The sequence below is a fragment of the Danio aesculapii genome, chromosome 1 (assembly GCF_903798145.1).
Source record: "Danio aesculapii chromosome 1, fDanAes4.1, whole genome shotgun sequence".
NCBI classification, from domain to species: Eukaryota; Metazoa; Chordata; class Actinopteri; order Cypriniformes; family Danionidae; genus Danio; species Danio aesculapii.
Window position 1 is genome coordinate 18,001,324 of NC_079435.1, and position 26,487 is coordinate 18,027,810.

The 26,487-nt window shown below is 35.7% G+C and overlaps 1 protein-coding gene across 1 annotated transcript in view; it reads right to left on the minus strand.

Moving 5' to 3' along the window:
- The window catches only part of ctnna2 (catenin (cadherin-associated protein), alpha 2), an 845,686-nt gene that overhangs the window by 227,349 nt on the left and 591,850 nt on the right, over positions 1-26,487 (minus strand). Inside the window, 1 exon segment of the mRNA XM_056456768.1 lies at positions 4,529-4,609. Coding sequence (XP_056312743.1) covers positions 4,529-4,609 — 81 coding nt within the window.

Consider the following 26,487-nt stretch of genomic DNA (forward strand, 5'->3'; position numbering starts at 1 on the left):
ATGTTGCCGTCATTTTATTGAATCAGGCTAATCTGCCATCATAAAGCCCATAGAGGCTGTTCTGCAAAGTCGGTAAACAGCAGCACAACCACAGCAGGCAACTGCTGCCCGTTGATCACTGCCTGAAATTAAAATACGTGATGAGAAACATCCAACATATGTGCATGGATTTCACATCAATACATCAACAGCTTGGTCTGCATCTCGCTTAGAATCCTCCTAACCTTGGCAGTTTTTTTTGGATCTCAAACCCCATTAAAGTGATTAAAATGTAATTTGTTTGCAATGAGTTTCCAGTGACATGTTGCTCAGGTGAGAGGTGGTTTATCAGATGCAGGAGCATATGGAGCTCACCGGCAATGGAAACAGGAAGTGATTGGTTGGAATTACCAGAAGATGACTCGGGAGCAGACAGTCAGGGTAAATCAGGGCTATCAAACACATTTCATTTCCTTTAAACCACTTTACTGTACTATAAAACCTCTATGTATCTGTGAGGAAAACATCTTGCCCCACCCCGGGCCGTGATAGATAATGAAATAAATGTCTTAAGAGGATTAAAAATGCTTGGCCTGGCAAATCTGTAAACAGCCGGCTTCCTCAACCGACACGCAACTACAATACACGTGTCAAGGAAAGTTTATAGCTCTCCAAATATTGGTCCAGCGAAGCGGGTGACAGAAGATGCGGGAACACGACGGCCACGGAGTTCAGCGAAGGCGGGTGGGGGGAAGGAGCAGAAATGAGGGAGGTGATGTACGACTGCTGAGTCTGAAAATGCGGCCCTCGAATTTACAGTCTTGGTGGAAGGGGGTGGGAGTGGGAAGATTTTAAAAGATGTTTTCCAATTATAAAAGATTGTAGAAAGCGGGCGGAGGGTAAACGGCGAACATTTGTGTGCTAACTCCAGCTGTGTGTGTGTGTGCATGCTCTGCTTCTTAACCTCTGCGCCGGCTGATTTATACACCCACTAACACACTCCTGAACTCCAAGTGTGTAATTAAAGCAGGCCTCTCAAAATGAACATTCATTCCACGTTAGTTGCTCTCTCGGTGGATTTACTGTGATGTGGGGTGAAGAGGGTTTTCTCTCAGTGGGGGCAGGCCAAGGAGGTCTATAATACCTGGAGGAAGCTATCTGGGAGCATTAATAATCACCTGAACTGGTCCAGGAGCACCTGGAAAAGGGAGATTTGATAGCTGTCATCCTTGGCCATGGCCCAAGACAACTTTTTGAGACAGTCATTTGAGAGAGCCATGTAATTAAGGGCATTTACAGATCGGTTGGTTGTTTGCTTGTTCCAAAACTGATTTAATGGCAATACTGTGTATCCTTTTTTGTTTTGACATTTTGACATAAACTATTTTTTAAGGTAAAGCATTATCGTTTATAATAATAATAATAATAAATAATAATAAATAATAATAATAATAATAATAATAATAATATAATAATAATAATAATAATAGTTCCTTACATTTATATAGTGCTTGGACACTCAAAGTGCTTTACATATTGGGGGGCATCTCCTCATCCACAGCCATATTGTGCCAGACCACACACCAGCTGATTGATGGAGATTGATGGAGATGAAGCCAATTATGATATGGAGATGGTTAGGAGGCCATGATGGACAAAGGCCAGTGGGCAAATTTGGTCAGCATGCCAGGGTTAAACCCCTACTCTTTTCTGTACCTACACCATAATGGTGCGATCCTGTTCATGCAGGGCCAACATCCTGCAGTGTTTAGCTCCAATCACCTACAGAACTCTTGGCTGGATGTTTTTAGCTCTCGGTTAGCTAGTTCAGATGTTTTTTAATTAGAGTTAGAGTGGATCTCTGCAGAATAGGGGTCTTCTAAGAAGGTCAAAGATGTTCTGAAATGTGAAGGCTTTACCTTTGTATTTCTGAACAATTTTATTAAAATGATTAAAAGTTTATAATTTTAGTTAGTTATAACATTTGTGATGTTAATGCCCCATTGGGAGAAAATGTGACCCAAATGTGGTCTCAAAAAACACTGTTTCTAATGATTAGATAATAAAACAAGCTAAAACGACATTGATAATTGAGCATAACAGCAACAGGGTCTCAAACCTTTCCCCATTTAGAACTGTGAACCTTGTAGTGAAGGACAGCAGACAGATAGAAATCTCAAATCAACGAAAAACAAGTCCATTTCAAACTAGGTGGGAAAAAAATCGGAAACTAGCAAAACATTTAACAAAATAAAATTGCGCTCAAAAGTTTTGATATAACACAAAACAAATTTTGAATGGTCAAGCACAACAATCTCACTGGACAAAAACTGAGAAAAACAACAATCTTCCTAAGCAAGTGGAGAAACCTTTCAAATGAAAGGGTGACCGTAGTGATTGCATGCTCCCTGACAGCTGACATCTTGATGTTTAGAGTGTGGTGACAATTTTTCCTTGGCTGAATGTGTTATATGGTGAATTTATGAAAGGAATAGTTCACCCAAAATGAAGCTTGTGTCACCATTTACTCACCTTCATGCTGTTCGAAACCTAGGAAAAATGGCTTTCTTTCTTCAATGGAACACAAAAGGTGATTTTTCTTGGTATGTAAACAATATGCTACTTGCTCTTTTCCAAATAATAAAAGCTACAGATGGGGCGGTTGCTATCAAACTTTAGAATGACAAAAAAGACCATAAAAAGTGTCATAAAGGGATGTCAAATCTTTAAAAGCTACAACATCTTTGAGTGAAGAAAATACTGCAATTTAAGATGCTTTTTTTTTATCAAAAATCTAGCACAAACCAGTCTGAGTGAAACCCACATATATGCTAGATTTATTTTATCCATTTTTTAAACCAAATTTTACCCGTTTTTCTATACAACTTTGTTGGTGTAACTGAAGAAAAAATATATAATAATAATATATAATAATAATAATAATAATAATAATAATAATAAAATAAATAAATAAATAAATATATATATATATTATATATAATATATATATATTATATATATATATATATATATATATATATATATACATATAAAATATATATAAAATATATATACATTTAATATTTTTTTTTTTTACATTTAAACTAGTGGTGCCTGATCTGACACATTCATCTACACATTCTTTTGTGATGGCGATGGAGAGAGAAAGTGCATCAAAAGAGCTTTTAAGCTGTGCTGATTGCTGAAGTGAAGAGCATGGACTTCAGATTTTGAGTTAGAGAAATACTGCTGTTTGATGCTCTTATACACGACACTAAGAGGTTCAGAAATGTAAGGCAGTCTTATTTAAGCTCAAATGCTTCTCAAAAACGTTTTTTTACTCTGAAAGTTGAACACAAAAAATATTTCTGTGCTGTGCATTATGGTTACTTTTTTGTTTGCCTGGTTTTATTTAAAGCTTTAAGACCTTCTGCAGGCTCAAAGAAAACATTCATGTTCCCGTACTCAAGTACTGATACTTGATGCATCAACAATAAATATAAAACATTATAAAACAAGATTCAGTAAACAAGTATTTTTCAACTAAGTTTTAACCATGAGCAATAATTAAATATGAAGGCACTTGAATGGTCTAGCAGAAGATCTGTTATAAAAATAAATAAATAAACAAACAAACTATCAAACATATAAAAAGTAAATAAATAAAAGTAACTAAGAAAATAAAAAATAAACAGACAGACAAAATAAATAAATAAATAAACAGACAGACAGACAAAATAAATAAATAAATAAATTAATATTAATTAACAGACAGAGTAAATAAATGACAGACAGACAGACAGACAGACAGAAAAAATTAAATAATAAAATAAAATAAAAAATAAAAAGATAAATAAACAAACAAACAAACAAACAAATAAATAAATAAATGAATAAAACAAACAAACAAACAATCAAATAAATAAATAAATAAATAAATAAATAAATAAATAAATATATTTTACGTAATGTATATATAAATAAGTATATGTACAATTCAAGACAACATGTTTAGCACTTCTGTGAAATTGTAATTATTTTATTTAGATGTGCGGCATAACACATTTAAACAAACTAATATTAAATACCAAACTTTTCATTTCAATTAATTAATAAAGTTGTTTTAAATAAATTGTTAAAGTAATTGTTTTTTTGTCTTTGCCATGAAGACAGTATATTATTATATTTTAAAAGTCATTTTACAACATGCTGGTACTCAGCTTATAGTGCAATTTAAAGGCTTAACTAGGTTAATTAGGTTAACTATGCTTAAGTTAGGTTAATTGGAAAAGTCATAGGGGGCTAATGATACTGACCTTTCAGATTAAATATAAGAAATAAGACTTTCTCCAGAAGAAAAATACATATTATTAGAAAAAAAACTGTTAATAATGTTCTTACTCATTAAATAAATAATTACAATTCACAGGTGGTGCTAATAATTTTGCCGTCAACTGTAAATCATGGAAAGGCTTCTCTCAGGAAAGTGCTCCAAATCCTTTTATGTTTTTATTATCGAGGAAAACCAAAGACAAAAGGACTGACTCACCTGTCTACGAAGATCACGGGTCTTCTTGGTCATCTTGTCAATAGCCGAATTGAGCGGGTCTCCTTTTTCTTTTCTTCCAGTCTGCAATAAAAGGAAAAATACACAGTGTTACTTTACTATTTTTGCCATTTTGTGTCCTACAAACTCACAATAGAAGAACATGAAAGAGTGTCGAATAAATCAGGAGAGATGAGTTTTATTAAGTTAAGAATAGTGTTGTGAGCCTTGAGAAGACTTTGGTAAAGGTTTTTAGGAACCTTTTGAAATCCCAGGCCTTTAAGTGCCTCTAAATGTAGACACGGCAGGAACGGAATAAAGCAAGTGCTGCTTGAAGCAATGAGAGTGTGTGGACATGACCAACAATAAAAAAGACAGAGCACTATAGAACACAGTTGCAGATTTGCAGACAGACTGACATGAAAGAATCGACGGTGCAACGTTTCTCCTTCACAGAAATGGCTGGCCACCGGCAGGCCCTAAAACTCAGGGGATTAAACCTTTATAGACATATAAAAGCTGCGTTGCGGGGTGCAGAGAACTCCAACTGATGATACTATAGCCTGGGGCAGTTTGAAAATTGTACACAACTTGCATGTTCTTTAACAAATACTCCATATATTGAACTGAAGGTGAACATAAAACAAGCTGTAGCTCAGAAATTCACAGACGTCAGGATCTACAAAAGAGTTTGTTCTCTATTATAACCTCATATGAATCAGTTATGTTTTGTCTCACTGAACCTCTGGTTTAATCTTTAATTTCAAAAGGAAAATGAACACATTTGCCCATGGTCATGCTCTTTGAATCATCAATTCACAGGCAGTGAACAACCATTTGAACTCCCCTTGTGCGGTACAGTATTCTAATAAAAGCTTCAATTTAGAGATTGACAAAAGAAAATATGACAAATTCAAACTGCCCGGAAAGTACATTCACATGAAATCTAATTGGGTGGCCTTACGCAACTTCCTGAAATAAAAACACAAAGAATTCTTTATCTGTGCTTTATCAACCGCCTGAAAAAGTTTACAAGGCACCGGGGTTGAATTCAATGAGCACTTTAAAAAGAGGTAATGAATGAATTTCCAAAGTTTAAAGGCTAGATCAGCAAACAGTTGGGGAAAATGCAATTTGAGAAACCTAGGGTTATTCACTTACTAAGCGTCAAAATATTTAGACCCTATCATACACCCGGCACAATAAGGTGCAAAACGTGTATGGCACGATTTCTTGCTATTTTCAGACCAGTGCAACTCTAATTTTCACATTTTGCGCCACGTTGTTTAAAACCTCTTAGTCAGTATCAGGACATGGATGCACTGGGGTGCTGTTTTTGCACATTACAGTGTTTTCGAATAGATCACATCAAAAAGAACACGAGTAATCTTGACAAACTATACATCAGTCTAAAGCTACAACACTCAAGCTGCGATTGCAGCTAGCTGTTTTTCAATGGGAAGCTTATACAGAATACAATTGCTAAGTTGGTGCAAGTTGTACAGAAAACGCTTATTAGATATGAAGTGAATATCATCATAATAACAAGACACACACATATTCATTGTTGTACATCATGATTTATTTTGAAAGGTAAGAGTCCTCAGAACAACATCTAACTAGACACATTTAGTCTACAGACACAATAGTGTTGAATTATGGATGGTTATTCATTTGTTTATGTCACCAGTTCATCCAGAGACCTATTGTTTACATTGTTTACTATAATACTTACGGTCGAAAACGTTGTCTTTGTAGTAAAAAAGCAAGACAATGTCATAGCTGTGTTACAGATAAAATCATAAGTCATAGTTATTAAAATCTAAACAAAGCAGTCAAGTGTTTTGACGTTCTGCATATGCATATCTGAGAGCTACTTTTAGCCAGTAGCTTACTATCTAGTTTGACTGATGGAGAATTTAGCCAATGGCTGCATGATTCTTTTGACATATGGTGACGTTTATTGGAAACGTTGCTGCATAGCTTTATGCTGATAACAGTTCAAGCTGTTATGGTTATGTCAAGCGGCTGGTTTGCAAAAAGGAAACAAAGAAAATGGATTGTCAAAAGTTTTACTCTGCTGGAGGGGATTTGAGAGGTTATTTGAAGAGGTGAATATTTCTGAGGAGAGCTGATATGAAGATGACGTGGATGAAGACTAACATTAGACATTAGCAAGACAACATAACTTGTCATAAATCTGTAATAAACATGAATGCCATGAGGCCAATTTAATTGTGTTATGAATTTAAACAGAACGCATCTGTTATAACAAGTAATGTTGTGTAGGTAATTTGAAGTCATATTTGTGATATATATGTTTATGTCAAGTCATCATAACAAATATATCACAAACAATGTCATATTTGCACATAAAATGAATAAATAATACATAAATACATAATACATAAATAATACAATGACACTTAATAACAGTTGTCATAAGCATGTATAACATCTGATTCATATTCATAATGTGTCATGTCATGATTATAAAGGTGTTATATCAGTCTTAATAAAGTGTTACAGAAAAATGCTACCCATATTCATACTCATGTTGAAGTGTTACCCATACCCACCTAATGTTGTGGAAATGGGTGGACAAATATTCATAAATTTTTGGAAAATTCATATGCAATTGTTGTGCTCTAATCCATTTCTGATAACCCCCATCCCTAGTGACCACATGAAAAGGTCACTTCAAATATATACGTTAGTCAGACCAACTCTTAAAGTCCAAATAGGCAGTTCTGAGCCAGAATCAGACTGTAATGTGGATTCGGCTTGAAGCCGTGAGGGAAAAGCTTCGCTACGCGTGGCTAGTTTAGGAGTGTCATGCGTCATATAATCTGAATGCCCCTGTTTGCTTCCTGTCTGATTGTTCCAGTAGCTGTTGCCCTCAAAAAATGGATTCTCTTTCCCCTGTCAGAGCGAGCCGGTGCAATGTGCTTGGGTTTAAATGAGGACGGTTCCTCTTGTTAGCGAGTAATTAAAGATTTTGCAGTGGTGGCGGCCGTCTCCCTTAGGTCCGATCTGCCAGACAGCTCACAGCTGGCTCCTGTATGTCAGTGTCAGAGGAAACTCTCACCATAGATGACAACACACGTCCCAGGCTGCAGGCTGCGACTCCGAACTAACACAAACACCATCCCATTAAATATGGACAGCAGGACTGAAGCGGCTAAACGCCTGCTAGAATTTGCTGGAAAATGATACAATGGTCAGAGTATATAAGAGAATGAGAAATGATGGTGCAATGCAGGGATGGGAAGGAGGCCATTTGCAATCTATTTAAAGTGCTTTATTAAGGACACTGGGCTGAAATAATTAAAATAAGAAGTCTGAATTTGACTTTTTTTTGGTTACAGTGTAAGATTACACTTTGAGTTTACAATTATAAGTGGATTAGGAACATTTCTGCTACTATCTGATGATACTTTAGTCATGATGGTTCCATGAATGATATTAATAATTACTTTTAATGTACATGTCAAATTATTCTATTAATAATTGCATAGCATTACTATTATTATTGTTGTTGTTGTTGTTTTTGTAGTTGTTATTGATATTATTATTATATTATTATTATTATATATTATTATTATTATCATCAATAATTTATATATATATGACAGAGGCCAGTGGGCAAATTTGGCCAGGATGCCAGGGTTAAACAACTACTCTTTACAAAGGACGACCACAGAACCTCGGTTTAACGTCTCATCTGACAGATGGCGCTCACTGACATTATAGTGTCCCCTTCACTATACTGGGGCGTTTATGACCCACACAGACCGCAGGTTGAGTGCCCCCCGCTGGCCTCTTTAACACTACTTCCGGCAGCAACCTAGCTTTCCCATGTGGTCTCCCATCCAGGTACTGACTAGGTGCAGCCCTGCTTAGCTTCAGTGGGCGACCATGTGAGAGTTGCAGCCTTTAGATTTTAATGAAGTTGTCTAAAATGTACGTCTACTTGTTGCAAAGACTGTACTTAATAATAATTTTTTTTTTTTTATTATTTGTCATTTTTATTTTTATTATTATTAAAAATAATTTTTATTATTTGTAATTAATATTACAAATAATAATTTGAGAAACATTAGGTGACATTACAAAAAAGGCAACATTTGTGTGTGTGTGCGTGTGTGTGTGTGTGTGTGTGTGTGTGTGTCCGTGTGTGTGCGTGTGTGTGTGTGTGTGTGTGTTTTAAAAAGCTAAATTAAAAATCTAATCACAAAGAAACCTCAAATCCAAGACAGCTCAGGACAAAGATGGAATATGTGACAACATTTTATTTTGTACAATAGTTGCAAAGGTCAGAGTCAGTCTGAATGGACATTATTTTAGTCTACATAATGATCCATGTGTAAAGGTTTTTGGCCAGGCGTGAATTGATATTCAAAGCAGACTGTTAATTAGGCTATCCGCTTTCATTTGGGAGATGACCCTCGGAATGAATCCTGAATACTGAAGCCATCATAACCTTTATCGGAGCTGCCATTTCAAATAGTATCCTTAAAAGCAGCATATGATTTTTGTGGCACCATGGAGCGCAATTAGGAGACCAAGCACTAACCCCCCCTCTACCTTTTAGAAAAGAGAGACAGGAAGGGAGAAAGACAGGCAGAGCTAATCTAAAATCAATTTCCAAATACATTGCAGAATGAAGACAGAGCATCGGAACGGCCCTTTCTAAAATTTTATTAATTTAGAAATCTTATTTTATTTTATTTTTATTCATTTATTTTATTTTCGGCTTAATCCCTTTATTAATCTGGGGTCGCCACAGCGGAATGAACCGCCAACTTATCCAGCACATGTTTACACAGCGGATGCCCTTCCAGCTTGCAACCCATTACTGGGAAAACACTCATACACTCTCATTCACACACATACACTACGGACAATTTTAGCTTACCCAATTCACCTAAACCGCATGTCTTTGGACTTGTGGGGGAAACCGGAGTACCCATAGGAAACCCACGCGAACACGAGGAGAACATGCAAACTCCACACTGAAATGCCAACTGACCCAGCCGAGGCTCGAACCAGCGACCTTCTTGTTGTGAGGCGACAGCACTACCTACTGTGTCACCACGTCACCCTTTATTTTATTTTATTTTATTTATTATTATTTTATTTTATTTATTTTTGTTTTATTTTTTTTATGTCTCTGCTTTTATTTTGGTAATAAAAATGGATTTACTTTTATTTTATTTTATTTATGAAATAATTTATAAATTCATTAACTTTTTATTTTATTTTATTTTATTTTATTTTATTTTATTTTATTTTATTTTATTTATGCCTCTAATTTTATTTTGTTAATAAAATTAATTTATAAATTAATTACCTTTTATTTTATTTTGTATCTCCTTTTATTTTGTTTATAAAAAATATTTTATAAATTATTTACTTTTTATTTTATTTTATTTTATTTATTTTATGCCTCTCCTGTTAATACAAATTATTTATAAATTAATTATCTTTTATTTTATTTCAATTAATTTTGTGCCTTTCCTTTTTTTGTAATAAAAAATAATTTATAAATTATTTTTTATTTTATTTTAATTTGAGCCTCTCCTTTTATTTTGTTAATAAAAAAAATTGTATAAATTAATTTACTTTTTATTTTATTTTATTTTATTTTATTTTATTTTATTTTATTTTATTTTATTTTATTTTATGCATCTCCTTGTATTTTGTGATGTTTGAACATTTATACTAATAAAGAGCTTTAAAACTGAAAATGAAAGAAAGAGAGGATAAAAAAGAGGCAATATGAATAAATAGTGTCAAAATATCTGACCTAAAATAGGAATAATTAATTAACTTTTTATTTATTTAATTCATTTTATTCATTTTTTTATTTTATAAAATAATTTTATTTATTTATTGCCTCTTCTTGTATTGTGTGTTCTGATGCTTTGGCAATATTGCATTTGAAACAATCATACTAATAAGGTGCTCTGAAAATGAAATAAGAAGCAAGCAATAGTAGTTCCAATATCTGTTTAAAAAAGGATGAAGAAAAATTAACAAATAGATCACTTTTCCATCGTTGTACACTGAAATGCTGTGTACTTTCATCCATTTCTGACTCAAAGGCAAGGCATCTGACCAGAGAATTGCAAATCAGAGGCAACAGTTGAAAACAGCAAGAAACAGTTGTATTCAGCCTGAGTGTTATGAGATTGCTCAAAATTAATGACCATGTTGCAAGCAAACCGTCCTCCAGTTCCGCCTAGATGCCTATTAATACACAGGCAGTGTGCAAGCTGGCTCACGTTAAATTGGCTAGTTCAATCAATATTCTTAAACTGGATGAAGACGCAAGCAAATCTCCACACAATTCAGAATCAGCAAAGCCAACAGGACAAGACGCTATCTGAGAGCCCTTTGTTCCGCTAGTGCACCATGACAAGGCAATCATCTTTATGTTAGCTGAACACACAAGTTGCTCAGAAGTGCAGCCTTCAGAACTGTTTGAAGAAAAAAAGTTTGTGAAATAGTTGACTAGATTTGCAACAGATGGTGCACCGTTCATAGTCAGGGAAATGACAGGTGTTGTGTAGTTACAAGAGAAGTTTGTGCTAGAGCATGGAAACAGTAGCAAAAAAAAAGCTTTAATGGGGTGGACTAGAGTGTATTTTAAGGCTTGGTTGTGTTTATAAGATGCAAACCAATGTGTTGCTCATGCTTCATTTGTAGAAGAATAACGTTATGTTTCATATATCTTGCTTTATATATTACAGCTACTCACTTACATGAAAACGACTGTCATGTTTCCTAGTTCCTCTGTAAGGCCCTGCCCTCAAGTGGCTCTGATTGGTCAGCTAACATAATGGGCTGAGATTCGTGGTTCAGCTCCACGTCAGCAGGAAAAGCATCACATGCATTCAAACTTGTGCTTTTGTGCTGTGTAAACACTCATTCAGAGTAGCTGTTAGCCGTATCAGACACAAAGGACACAACTGAACCTTCATGCTTGCTCACTAAAATAAAATCTGACAAGTGTCTTTCAATATATCAGAATAAGCATGTGTAAACAATATGAAACATTTCACATATCTTTTGCGAGTACGTTTATTTGAGATGTAGAATGCAGGGAAAGCGGCCCACATAAGAGAGACACTGCAGCGCTGGTGAAGATTCTGGGTGTTTACAGCGGTTTTGACTGATATAATGTGAATTTGTAGCTAAATTGTTATGGTGCCAAACAGCAATTCCTGTTGTTACATCCTTGTTTACGTCCTCGCTGCAACATAGCTTTGTCGGTTTGGAGGAGTTTTTTTGCCGAATCCGCACTGAACTAGATGAGATTCTGGAAGCTGTCCTTTGTCAAGTGCTAGCTATACCTGTTTTATAATTCTCTGGAACATAATTAAAATTAAATTGTAAGCACTTCTCTCTTTGTGTCATGCCCTTTGGAAGCCCAACAAGAGAAACAGAATGAGCTCTGTGGAAATAGCAGCGTTTGGACAGCATTTTAGCTTTCTCTGCTACATTACAGCACCTCTGGCCATGCCCCTTTGCTGCGTGGGATGTCTGTGCATGGTGTATGTGTGTAACCTGAATCGTTTGTGATCTCACTAGCCCGGATGTATTTTATTTAGTCCCCAAACTTAGTTCGCTGTAGGCTTTGCTAAGCTAACACTGTAAAAGCCAATGTCTCCCTTTGCACTGAACTTTGAGGAATATCACATTCAGAGATGCTGTTTATGCTCACACAGCTACATTACAGATGAACTAAAGTTTAAAATATGATATCGTAGTGGACCACACGCAAATTCCACTGAAGTTCAGATTTTCCAACTTCATTCATGCAAATACGCGTCATTCACGCCGCCCTTATTTGCACGTATCACGCTGCAGGATGTCTATTCGCGCCTTTGCATTGACTTAGCATGTAAATCACTCGCGATTGACGCTTCTTCCGCGTCTGGTGTGAACGCAGCATTAGTTTAAACAATATTTTATTTAAAAAAAACTTTTATTTTGAAAAATTATCATATTCTCTCGTTTAAATCTTGATCACTTGAGCGCCAAAATTTAATCCACAAGCTAGCAAAATATGTAAGAAACAGACATCTTTAGAAAGTTTCTTTGCTAAGGGGAAAAGGCCCAGAGAAGGACCCACAAACTGCCAAGGAATGAATCTGCAACCCATTTGTCAACAAATCAAGTGAATCCAGCATGTTTGTGCAAGAAGCTGCTTATCACAATTGACGGCGGTCTTGTTCACATATTGTGTCTTTTCCGTGCGCAAGTTTGTAATTTCCAATGGTGGCGTGTGGTTTGCACCCAGTTGAAAACAAGAGAGTCACGTGACAAGAACTCAGTGGTCAGCTTCATATTTTGTATAGAATTTACACAAAAAATGTTGAAAAAGTATCACACGATGACCAGTCAGCGGTGATAATAAGGTTGGGGACCACGGCTGTACACTGTAAAAAAAATCCGTAAATTAGCAGTTTTCTGTATTTTGTGAATTATGTTTTAATTTTTAATTTTCTCCATTTGCATTTTGGGACTGTGATCTTTCTTCCAACAACTTCTAACCCTCAAAAGTTGAATAAAGTTTTTATTAAACATTTTTATTAGTTCAAAGTGAAATATTGTCTGGTTAGGTGTACAAAAACCTTGTAATAAGGAGCAATGTTCTGTTATTTAACAGACTTATTTCTTTATATATTATTCTATACATTATATTATTTCAAACTACTAAAATAATAAATAAAAGTCATTTTGTTGCACAGCAGAATTGAATTTTCAACATCAAAAGTCGACAAAGCAGAGATCAAGGTCCCATAATCCAATCCACAACCGCAAATAAAAGTAAAACACTAGTGAATCACAAAATACTGTTAATTAACAGATATTTTTATAGTGTAGGATATGGAGAATTCAAATTCCAACTTGTGAACCGAAAAATAAACTATACAGCAAGCCAAGATCACAATTATTACAGAACACTCCAAGATTTGTGTGTTTCAGCTGAAATCTAAAGAAAACAGAAATACCCAAAGGCAACTTCTCAACATATTTTCCTTCTTTGAAGTCTCATGGAAATAATGACATGAGCGGGTACAACAGAAATCACACGAGGCCTAAAGCAAGTTTCAGAAAAGAAATTCACCAAACTAGGAATTCTCACTCTGCTTCCAGACAGAGTTTGTAAATGTACTGTATGCGATCAACTCCGAATGAAGTTTCCAACCCCACTGTAGCACTTTGATGAATTTGCAGCTGTAAGGGTGAATTTATTGCATCGGCACCAGAGAGTAATTGTGTCAGGAAGCAGCAAATAAAACACTTGCATTAGCTTTACATTAGCTGCATTAGCATTAGCATACAATTATTTGCTGTCTGACAGATCTGGAACAGATTCTTATAGCTGTGTTTTATCAGTAATACTTTAAAAGGTCTGTATGTGGATTTCAGAAATCCTTGTTTTTAGCAACACCAGTGGCTGTCGATAGATCTGCAGTGAATTGCTTGTTGCACACCATAGGTTAAACATGATTCAATGACCAAATATTCTCACAGCAATTTTTTTTTTCATTCTTAGCTTATAATAAAAATAGATTCCAAGTTGTGAAGAATGCAACTGTGAAGCTTTTAATCAACACCAGTAGGAGGTCGTACATTACTCCTGTGTTTAAGGCACTTCACTGGCTTCCTATTAGTTTTAGAGTAAATTTTAAGATTCTAGTAATTACATATTGAGCTCTGCATGGTCAGGTCCCCCTTTATATTCAAGATCTTTTACATAGTCACTCCAGTCTCTGGGGCCTTCTGGAAAAGACCTTTTAGCCATTCCCAGAACACATCTTAAGACTAAAGGCGACAGTGACTTCTGTGTTGTAGCCCCAAGGCCCTGCAACTCTCTCCCTCTAGCACTGAGAACTCTGGGATCCATTAGACATTTTTAAAAACATTTAAAGACATGTCTTTATGGCTGAGCTTTTAATTAACAGTATGGTGGGCTGGCTTTACATTGGTGTTTCTGTACTTGGATTGTTAACTTGTTTTGATTTGTTTTCTTTTGTTGATATGTTCTCTTTTACCTGTTTTCCAGTTTTCTTTTATTGTAAAGCAATTTGTGACTTAATATCTGTGAAAAGAACTATATAACTGCACATTTACTTACTTACTTAGAAATATCCTCACAGTCATAAGCTTAAAATGGGCATTAAGGAGCCATGAACCCCCCCCCCCCTTTTTCAGTTCCAGTCTACCTCAGAATTTTTTCAAAACATGCTTCATGATGAGAGTGGAGCTCTGTGAGCAGAGGGAGGAGTGGGCATGGCCGGCTTAGCAGGGGAAAAAGAGGGGCACGGACAACTGTCATTTGGCTCACAAAATGAGACACAAACTTTGAAGAGACCAATGATTTTATAGTTTACAAAGTTTAAATGCAAAAAAATAAATAATAAAGTAAATAATTAGGCGCCCTACTACATATGTTATTCATCATTTCATATACACATAACCACAATTTGTTATATCATTATAAAGATAATCATGTTTACATAAACACTATAAATGAGGAGGACTTCTCTCGTCCTGACTCCCCGGATCTGAATGCAGACACAGTGGATAGCAGTGCAGCAGGTCTCTTGGCCTATATTTCAACTATTAGCCCTGACGGTACTCTGGAGCATTTTGAACACATGCGAACACAGCAGCACGGATATAGGCGATGTGTCTGAATGGTAATGAACTCAACTGATAAAAGATAACGTCAGGCATTCTCCAATTCTCGTACAGCTCTCTCGACAAAAAAAAATGCCTGCTGCAAACCAACAGCTTTGCTGTATCGGTCCTGACAGCATAGTTGGGAAAAACATGCAGCAAACCCTGCGCATCACGAAAACAAACACATTTGACCTGTGACATGCGTGGACATGGTCTCCCCCAGTCATTGGGTCTCACAGCTTGACATGTATGCTTGCCTTCGGAAAGCACGTGCTCTCATGGATAATTAAGTAGTTGGGTCTTCTCATAGGATAAGTAAACTCTGCCATGAATAATAATGAGAAACCAACACGTCATCTCAGGACAGGCAGATCGGCACTACGTCACCGATTCTAATCGTGTCCCAAAAATGATTTTAAACCCTGAAGAAGAATTAGCTGACAAAAGCCCCACAAATAAAGCTAAAAGTGCTAACGTTGTCTTAACTGATGCTGAACACACACAAATCTGTTAAAAATTCAGAAAAATGTACTCAAGGGTTTCCTGAACCTTGAATATCCCATTTAAAATGCTAAAAATGACATTTCGGCGAATGTGTAAATATTTTACTGCGCTCTTGCCTACTACATAAACACACAAAAGCGAGAAAGCAGCAGTTAAGAAAGCATCTAATCATTGAGAAGTGGATATGTCTGCAGTTTATGTGGAATTATTACAGAAAATGTGAATTACAGTTTAACACATTGGCTAATATCTTATGCAATTATGTCATTTCAATAATATATAAAAAAAAATAATATCCATAAAAATCACTAAAAAGTACTGGAAGTTCATTACCCTTTTTGTACTGTATTTTACATGATTAATCCAAGCAATGTGTCATTTTTAAACTACTAAAAATGTCAACAAATTTGTTTTTATTAAACATTTCAACATCAAAAAGTTGTTGGAGCAAAGATGTAAGCCTCATAATGCAATTCAAATGCTGAAATAAACTCTAAACACCTAGAAAACCAAAACACTATTAACATGGGCTATATTTAACAGTATTATTTTAATGCATAACATTCAATGTTTTACATCTCAAAGCATTTGCCTTCATGCTCCTTTATTTAAATTAACGGTTACACTTTTTTTCACTCCATATGTGATTGTCATTCTCAAGTCATAAGCAGTATTATTCCACATTAAGGGAACAACATTGCTTCAATCAAGAGCAGAAGACAAGGACGCCCCCGAAGAATGCTTTAAAGACCACTTTCCAGAAAGAACGAAGCTACCAACCCAACCAAACCACTTAAATGGCAATTTCAATAGCATTACAGACCATATTGCAAAGGTCTGTAGGGGAAACTGAAATCACAGAGGAACAATGGACTGATATGATGGAGAGAAAGTGACCCTTACTCGAGGGAATAAATTGATATGGTCAATAACAACCATTAAAGCAGTGCTTCCCAGCCTTTTTTTGTCATTTGTCAAATCGCGAATTTTTTTTTTCAATAACGGTGAAATGATTTTAAACCCATTTTCGGTATTTCGATATAAATTAGCATATATATTTTTATTATTTATTATTATATTTTAATATTTTATTATATTTTAATATTTTATTATATATATATATATATATATATATATATATATATATATATATATATATATATATATATATATATATATATGACTTCAACTATATATATATATATATATATATATATATATATGACTTCAACTATATATATATATATAGACTTCAACTATACATATATATATACATATATATATATATATATATATATATATATATATATATATATATATATATATATATATATATATATATATATATATGAAAGTAGCACAACAAATTAATTTAAGTACTTCACTATTTGGTACCGGAGCGAAAGGTGGAAGTAATGCACCAAAAAGTTTGTTGGTGATCACTGTAAAATAGGAAGAAGAAATTGCCATTCTCGGCATCATATGGCAAACACCGGCCTCACAGCTCCGTGAATGTCTGTGCCATCACTTATTCATCCGAGATCGGTAAATGTAGCTTGTGTGGAAGCTACTGCACTACTTGACTAATATAATAGCTTCGCTAGTGAAAAGCTAGTTGATTTAGAAAGTAGCAAAGCTACCCAAATTCTAATGAAACTACGTAGTTAAGCTAGTAGTGTAAATACTTGTAGTAACACTACTACCCAACACTGTTAAACTGTATCAAATCATAGACAACCAAGACTTAATACTGTCATTATTATACCTCAAGCCAAATTAAATCTCACAATTACCCACTATAGAGACTCATCAGAGCCAGTGGTGAATTTCAAAAGAAGTGTCAGAAGTAAGGCTGTGGGTCAAAAAAATCAGAAAAACTTTTTTCAAATAGACGACATCCTTATATAAACCACATAAACAACTACATGCTTGCCTCAAACCACTTAACATACCAAAAACAAATACCTATATATGTGTTTTTAGTGAATAAATGTTTAGTTGAGCCATACATAAAAACACTCATGCCAGGGTCACGAAGAAGCAAGCAACATCTTGCAACCCAGCAGGAACTGCATATAGTCAAAGTCAAACTTGATGAAAATGCTGTCACGCAGAGGACTCACGGAAAACAGACACATATACTTTTCTCTGCACTTTCAGACATTTTACTGGATGGAAGACAGGCAGAACGAATTATGATACAATCGCCCTACCTCAAATATTATCTTTGTGGACACCCTGTTTGGCTTGTGTACAAATATTCACTGTATGTATGCCACTGTATTTACATCGGATAATGAGATGGAGAGGAAGCTGAGACTACAAAATCAGCTCAGAGTCAGAAGGCATCAAAGTCATGGAGCTTAAAATAAAATGAAATTCTATATTGCTTTGACTTTGTATGTGCGAACATAATGCGGTTTTCCTATACATCACCCACTCCAAAAAAATATGTATACAGTTTTATAAATTTGTATATGCTGAAAAAGAATAAGGCAGCATATCTATGGAAATGGAAAAAGATAATAAAACCACATCCAGACGGCAATATTCGATTCAGTCTGAAGAATTTAACGAAATTTTTCATCAATATTCCTTTTCAGGATTTAGAGGAAACAAACAAGCTTGGATCCAATCTAACTCTCACCTGGCCAATCACAGGCATCCCAGAGGGAAGTGCAATTCAAACCTTGTAGATACACAACTCACAGCTGGACTCCTGTGAAAAACATGATACCTTGGAAAGATAGCAGATACAGTATAAGGATAGCAGGGGAATTGCCAACTGGAACTCTTCCAACATGTTACTTCTCATGCCAGAATCTTTTTTGCTATTATTTAATAAATTACTACTGATGGCCTATTCAACCATGTGACATCAGTAACGTCAACTTCATCATCACTATCATTATCATTGTTGCTGTAATACAAATGTGTGTTTTTAATTATTTTAGGGCTTGGTAAGTTTGAAATGTATGTGATCAACTCCAAATGAAGTTTCCAACTCTGCACTTTGATGAATTTGCAGAGAGTAACTGTGTCAGGAAGGAGCGAGTAAAACACTTGCATTAGCTTTGCTAGATAACAATATTTGATTCTGTCTGAAGAATTTAAATCATTTTTTCATCAATATTCCTTTTCAGGATTTAAAGGAAACAAACAAGCTTGGATCCAATCTAAGTCTCACTTGGCCAATCACACCATGCCGTAATCTTTTTTGGTATTATTTAATGAATGACTGCTGATGGCGTATTCAACCATGTGACTTCATCAGGAACGTCAACTTCATCACCATCTGTAATGAATGAGGTGGATGACCATTCATCCGCCCACCAGAGGGAGCTCTCTCCTAAATATTGACTGGGTACTACCTCGGTGGTACCATTTATACCACCATTTATAAGCACACTGTTTATGTCTGATCTTTGCGAAGTATTGCCAGTGTCATTGCCTTACCAAGAGTTCTCTCACTATTGTGCGTTGCCATTGTGTTATGACCTTTATGCCTGCCTTGTTGATTACTGCATTTTTGGATTTCAGACTTTGCTTTGTTTGCTATCTGGACTGCCTCTCTGTTTGTTTGACTTTGCCTTTTCACAACTACGATCCTGCCAGTGTTTAGTGTTTGCTGTTTGTTTTAATAAACCTCCAGCATTTGGATTTCCTCTGCCTCCATGTTGTCACCTACAGCTCCCTCACACCATCATCACTGCTGTTCTTGTAATACAAATGTATGTATTTGTTTATTTCATGGCTTGGTAAGTTAATGTGTTATCATGTTAACACATTATTTAATTGATGCAGGTTATTATTATTAAATAGGGCTAGGTGGCACTGTGGCTAAGTGGGAAGAAGGTTGTAATGGGCCTTCACAAAAGCATGACACCGCATCACTTGCTCTAGTTTACTCGAGAGATGTTTTTACAGGGAATTTACACTCAAGAAAATTTCGACTTGAGAAAAATCCAAATTCTAGGCATTTGCGGCAGGAATTCTGCATCACGTGCATATTTTCCAGATTATAATTCACTTATATTCTTGAGTTTGCATTGACTTTGTATGTAATCTACTCACAAAAATACTTAACTTTTCTTTTGGTTTGAACCCAGCATATTATAACCAATCGGTAACATCCCGCTCTCCCTCGTGAAGCTAATACGGAAGTAACTGAATCTGCAATTCATTGAAATTCCAGGCCTGGCTACATAATATAGCACATTTTCATTGATCTCAATGTTAAAATGTCCAACTTTACAGCAGAAAAAAATATGTTCATAGCCTGGAACAAAAAAAAACAAAACAATTTTGGTATATAGATACGATTACACTTCATACAACTGAGAGGGGGTGAATATTTTTATAACTCATCCGTTTCATTTACATTAAGTTATTTTAAGTCTGCATAATTAAGGGGCGTGGCCCCTTAAGTGACAGCTATGTCTTGCTGGTCGCCATCACTTCACCTCATCTGATTCTGGCTAATTAGTCCCTGAACTTGGCATATTCATCAAATTTTTGTTTTGTTTTATGCGGCTTTATACAGTCAATTGCCTTTTAGAATTATTTCCTACAATTATCAGATCATCCAGCATGCTGTGTGCACTTAATTGTGCTAAAAAATCATTTAAGTGGCCTCCATTTCCCAAGTGAGTGAATTTCTTCTTATATTGTATTATATCTGTATTTGTTTTAAGATAATTTATCATTTATAATTTTCTTTAGACCTGTAATACACTCCAGAATCTGACAGATTGATTAGCTGTAGGCTGTAGAACAGTCATCTGAAATGTTGTCATACAGTGTAATGCCTGGATTTCATAAATAGCCTTGCATTTACTAACCCAGACTATATAAGAAGTATTTGGAAGAAATTTGCATTTTCCTCCTGAAAAACATGATAAAACAATGCTTAGTGGCTCAATGTATTACAACAGGGTTTTTAAAAGACTAAACACTTTATTGATATAGTATACAACCAAGCACATGTGGTCAGAATGCAAACGAGTCGCAGGTAATGAAGTATTAAGTGTTTCTCCAAAAGAAAATCCCATCTAAGCAAAATACTAGCAGGCATCTGTAGTTCCGTTTATGCTCCACCTCTTTGCCCTTTTTTGATTACCCCCGGTCGGTGTGATGACGCGCAAACAAAATGGCCACGGTTGGCTATGCCCACTTGTAGCTTTATTTGCGCTCTTCAAAAACCTGTGGATGCCGTAACAGATACTACGTCCATATTTTTTACAGTCTATGATTATAACACATAAGCTGCAGGCAGGCATGTGCTGAAGTTATATATTTAGCATGCTCAGGTTTGTAGTATTAGCAGGGAGTAGTGAACACTAGGTAGGAACCCTGTAATTCTGAACACATTATCTGAGAACAGCATGGTGCAAGGACAGGAACCGAGAACTATGGTTATCGCGATGTCATTAATTCCTCATAATACTATAACAGCTGAAGTATCACGATACCAAGTAGAATTGTGATACTGTAATTAATAATTTAAATGATAAAGAAAATTGTCAGAAATACTGTATTTTATGTTATAATAGGCCTACTTGAATTTAATTCTTAATTATCTTATTATTGAAAAAACTATTATTTGCACGTCACTTCATCTAAAATTTATTCATTCTTTTTTGTTTATTTTGTAGATAACTGACCAACAAAAAATATGTTAAAATAAAGATACAAATGAAATTTGTTTCAAAAAGAGCATTTGTCAAACTAAATTAGACTATATGAAGTGGTCAAGAATTGTTTCCTGTTGCTATTTTGAGTTTTTCATCTATTGTTTTTTTTTTTAGACTTATAAGGTAACAATCCAAAGTAATTCAAAATTTCACTTTGTGAGTCGTTCTTTTTCAGAGATTGTCGTGGTTGTTGTAACTACTAAATCATATTGACAGGAACAGAAATGAACCAATTCAGATGTGTGTTCGAACTGAAGCATCAGAAAATGTGCAATAGGCTACCATTAAAGGAGCAAATTCCACACAGTTTTGCAACCTTAAAGGTATCCACAGATTATTAAAATAAATAAATCTATTGTTGCACGAATGTGTGAGCATTTTAGTGACTTTTCCAAATGCAACATTATCTATTGTAGATAGACCGTTAATGACGATACTACCATTTACAAACTACAGTGACACCACCAGTATTTCAGAGCCATAGTATCGCGATACTACCATAGTACCGGTAAACCGGTAAATAACAAACTATAAACATTTTAAATAAAAATGTGAAATGGACTACTTTTGAATGAATTTACGCAGTTTGCCTATAATTAATCATGATTAAAAACAAATCATAATTGCCTCTAATTTATTTATGTGCATACAATTAAAAATGAAAGTGAGTGGACCCAATTCTGTTTTCTCAACATTGTTTTATTGTGTTTTATTTATTTGAAATTAAAATAAATGGGCTCCAATGTTGTCTTGGAATCCTTTGACTTTCATTATCTGAACAAAATATTGTGTTTTTGATAAATATTAAATTAAGTGAACCCATTTGACTAATTGTCTGAACAAATTTTGTATTTCATTTAGATTTTATTCCACAAACAATTGTTAAAAATAATTATTTTAAAGTGCACATAATTAAATATTTAAATGTAAAATGTTTAATCACATCCAGATGACCTTCAAGTCAAAACATTATTCAAAACATCTTCTTTTGCATTCTGCATGACAAAACAATACACAGCCTAAGAGGGTGAGCAAACGATGACAGGCTTTTGATTTTATGGCTGAAGCATCCCTTTTATTAGATTTGTTTAAACTTACATTTCAAGATTGAATTTCAGATTCAAATTTCCGTTGGCTTTGATCTAGAGCCAGAAGAGAGTGTTAGATGCAGGCTGCTTACGTCTGCAGAGCCCAGCCCAAGATGCTGCAGCATCGTTACTCAACCCCCTATTGCTTTCAGAGCCAAATGCTAATGTGTCATTTACCTATCACTGGGAGGAAAGCTTTAGCTGGGCCCCAGACCCAAGTAAAGCCATCTGCTTCTTTAAAATCCAGGAAACGAAAGGCACAACTGCACAATTCAATTTGCATTTTATCATTAATTCAAACATTTCAAGCACATACTAGGATGCCATATCAGCTGATATCCAATCAACTGGTAAAACCGTATTTGTTTTGGCAGCTACCAACCCTCTATGCATATTTTTAACTTGGAAATGTAGCTACAAGTTAAGATCAACAAATAGATAGCCCTTGGGCCAAATGTTAATTAGACAGGCTTGGTGGAAAGCGAATGCTCATGAGAATACTGACATGCAAGCCTGTAGCATTTTAGTATATGAGAGCTTATTACAGAAAGCAGTTTGGTTACACTTTCTTGATGCTGGTGGCCAAGAATGAGCTCTATCTGAAGCTTAAACATTTGGAATCAATTCAAAATTACCGTTCAAGACTCGTTTATAAGCTGTGAAGCCATGTGCATAAGTAATCAAACACTTAGTGATATACATATACATACACTCACCGGCCACTTTATTAGGTACACCTTACTAATACTGGGTTGGACCCTCTTTTGCATTCAGAACTGCCTTAATCCTTCGTGGCATAGATTAAACAAGGTACTGGAAATATTCCTCAGAGGTTTTGGTCCAAATTGACTTGATAGCATCACGCAGTTGCTGCAGATTTGTCAGCTGCACATCCATGATGCGAATTTCCCATTCCACCACATCCCAAATGTGCTGTATTAGATTGAGATCTGATGACTGTGGAGGCCATTTGAGTACAGTGAACTCATTGTCATGTTCAAGAAACCAGTCTGAGATGATTCACGCTTTATGGCATGGAGCATTATCCTGCTGGAAGTAGCCATCTTTATGACTGTGGTCATAAATGGATGAACATGGACAATACTCAGGTAGGCTGTGGTGTTGACAGAATGCTCAGTTGGTACTACTGGGCCTAAAGTGTGCCAAGAAAATATTCCCCACACCATTACACCACCATCAGCCTAAACCATTGATACAAGGCAGGATAGATCCATGCTTTCATGTTGTTGATGCCAAATTCTGACCCTACCATCTGAATGTCACAGCAAAAAACGCACGGAAGAGGAAGAAGATTAGCAAACTGCCCCCTTTAGAAGAAAGAATGTAATCAAAAATTTCTCCATAGAACTTAACATTTGCACAAAACGGCAGACATCGGTTCTGTTGATTAATGCAACTCTAAATGTCTCCAGAGACTTATCGCTGGCACAAAATGGCTGACATCCAAACATCCCCATAGACTTAACATTGGCACAAGTTGTCTGGCATCAGGTTTCTGGATGACAGTGACGTAGAAGCTTGGGGGTGGGCTCATTTTACTCTGCCTATTAAGTTGGTATTAAGTAGTGATATAATAACTTCGTACACACTCCCTAGCAACCACTTATACCACCCCAACCACCATATAACAACAGTAATAAGCCAAATCTTAGCACAAGAACTCTATAGAAAGACAGGGTTTGGGTTCCTTTAATTCGGGGTTCCTAAAATGTCTTTTATTTTCACCTATTAAACTGCATTGCCACAGCTTAGCAACCATTTCAAATACCATAGCAAGAACATAAACACACGCATGTGCATAGCACTCCATTGCTTTTAGCCAGTACGTAATGCATTCTACCCCAACACATTGCCACGGCAAACCCCACCCACATTTTCTTTAGGATATGTACAATTCTAGTTTGAGTTACTGTTGCTCTTCTATTAGCTCGACCCAGTCTGGCCATTCTCCTCTGACCTCTGGCATCAACAAGGCATTTGCGTCCAGAGAACTGCCGCTCACCGGATATTTTCTCTTTTTCAGACCATTCTCTGTAAACCCTAGAGGTGGTTGTGCATGAAAATCCCAGTAGATCAGCAGTTTCTGAAAAACTCAGACCAGCCCATCTGGCACTAGCAAGCATCACTTTTCTTCCCGATTCTGATGCTCGGTTTGATCTGCAGCAGATCGTCTTGACCATGTCTGTATGCCTAAATGCATTAAGTTGCTGCCATGTGATTGGCTGATTAGAAATTTGTGTTAACAAGCAGTTAGACAGGTGTACTTAATAAAGTGGCTGGTGAGTGTATATATGAATCTTAGGTATACAGATATGTTTTTTCTAATAAGATGCATGAGGGAACAAGAGGTCCTGATGTGATCTAAGAGCTGTACCTCAATTTCCTGTGTCACTAGGAAACACGAAATGAAACGATGTTGTCCTGAGAACATGATTGAATGAAATTCAGAATGCAATGTAGCACAACGGGTGTCTAATAACTGACGCATTCACTATTTTGTTTGTAGCATCTGAAGTGTCTCCTCAAACTTCTCTTTATTATTACTACATTTATTTTAGGACTTGAGTGCTTAATTGAATTGGTTCGCCACCATGTTCCAATCATACACAAGACAATACATGTGTTAGGTTTCTTTTTATTGTGGGGACTTTCATAATATATACAAGTACAGCCCTCACAGATATCTCTTTAAATTAATATTTTCTACAGGATGCTTTACAATAATACACTCACCGGCCACTTTATTAGGTACGCCTGTCCAACTGCTTGTCAATGCAATTTTCTGATAAGCCAATCACATGGCAGCAACTTAATGCATTTAGGCATGTAAACATGGTTAAGATGATCTGCTGCAGTACAAAATGAGCATCAGAATGGGGAAGAAAGGTGATTTAAGTGACTTTGAACATGGCATGGTTGTTGGTGTCAGAATGGCTGGTTTGAGTATTTCAGAAATTGTTGATCTACTGGGAATTTAATGCACAACCATCTCTAGGGTTTACAGAGAATGGTCTGAAAAAGAGAAAATATCCAGTGAGTGGCAGTTCTGTGGGCGCAAATGCCTTGTTGATGCCAGAGGTCAAGCTGGTTCAAGCTGATAGTAAGGTATCAGTAACTCAAATAACCACTTGTTACAATTGAGATTTGCAAAAGAACATCTCTGAACGCACAACATGACCAACCTTGAGGCGAATGAGTTACAGCAGCAGAAGATCATACCGGGTGTCACTCCTGTCAGCTAAGAACAGGAAACTGAGGCTACAGTTCACACAGGCTCACCAAAATTGAACAAGAGAAAATTGGATAAACATTGCCTGGTCTGATGAGCCTCGATTCCTGCTGTGACATTCGGATGGTAGGGTCAGAATTTGGCATCAACAACATGAAAGCATGGATCCATCCTGCCTTGTATCAATGGTTCCGGCTGCTGGTGGGGGTGTAATGGTGTGGGGGATATTTTCTTGGCACACTTTGGACCCATTATTACCAAATGAGTATTGTTGCTGACCATGTCCATTCCTCTACGACCACAGTGTATCCATCTTCTGATGGCTACTTCCAGCAGGATAGTGCGTCATGTCATAAATCACAAATAATCTCAGACTGGTTTCTTGAACATGACAATGAGTTCACTGTACTCAAATGGCCTCCACAGTCACCAGATCTTAATCCAATAGAGCCGGTGAGTGTATATTTGTGTATTCATTAGATATTCATTAGATTAGTCATTACAGATCACAGTTAATAAACATTAGTACACCCAAATTAATATGTTGGGCAAAATATGAAAATACATTTTAATAATTAGGATAAATGGTAAAACAAACAGACCAGAACAATATCAAAATATAGAGTTTCAAAGGTAATAATGCTGTTATAACAGATACTATTTATATTAATATTGGGTCCATTTTAAATATTTTATATAATATGTTTGTCAGTGGCAGTGCAGAAA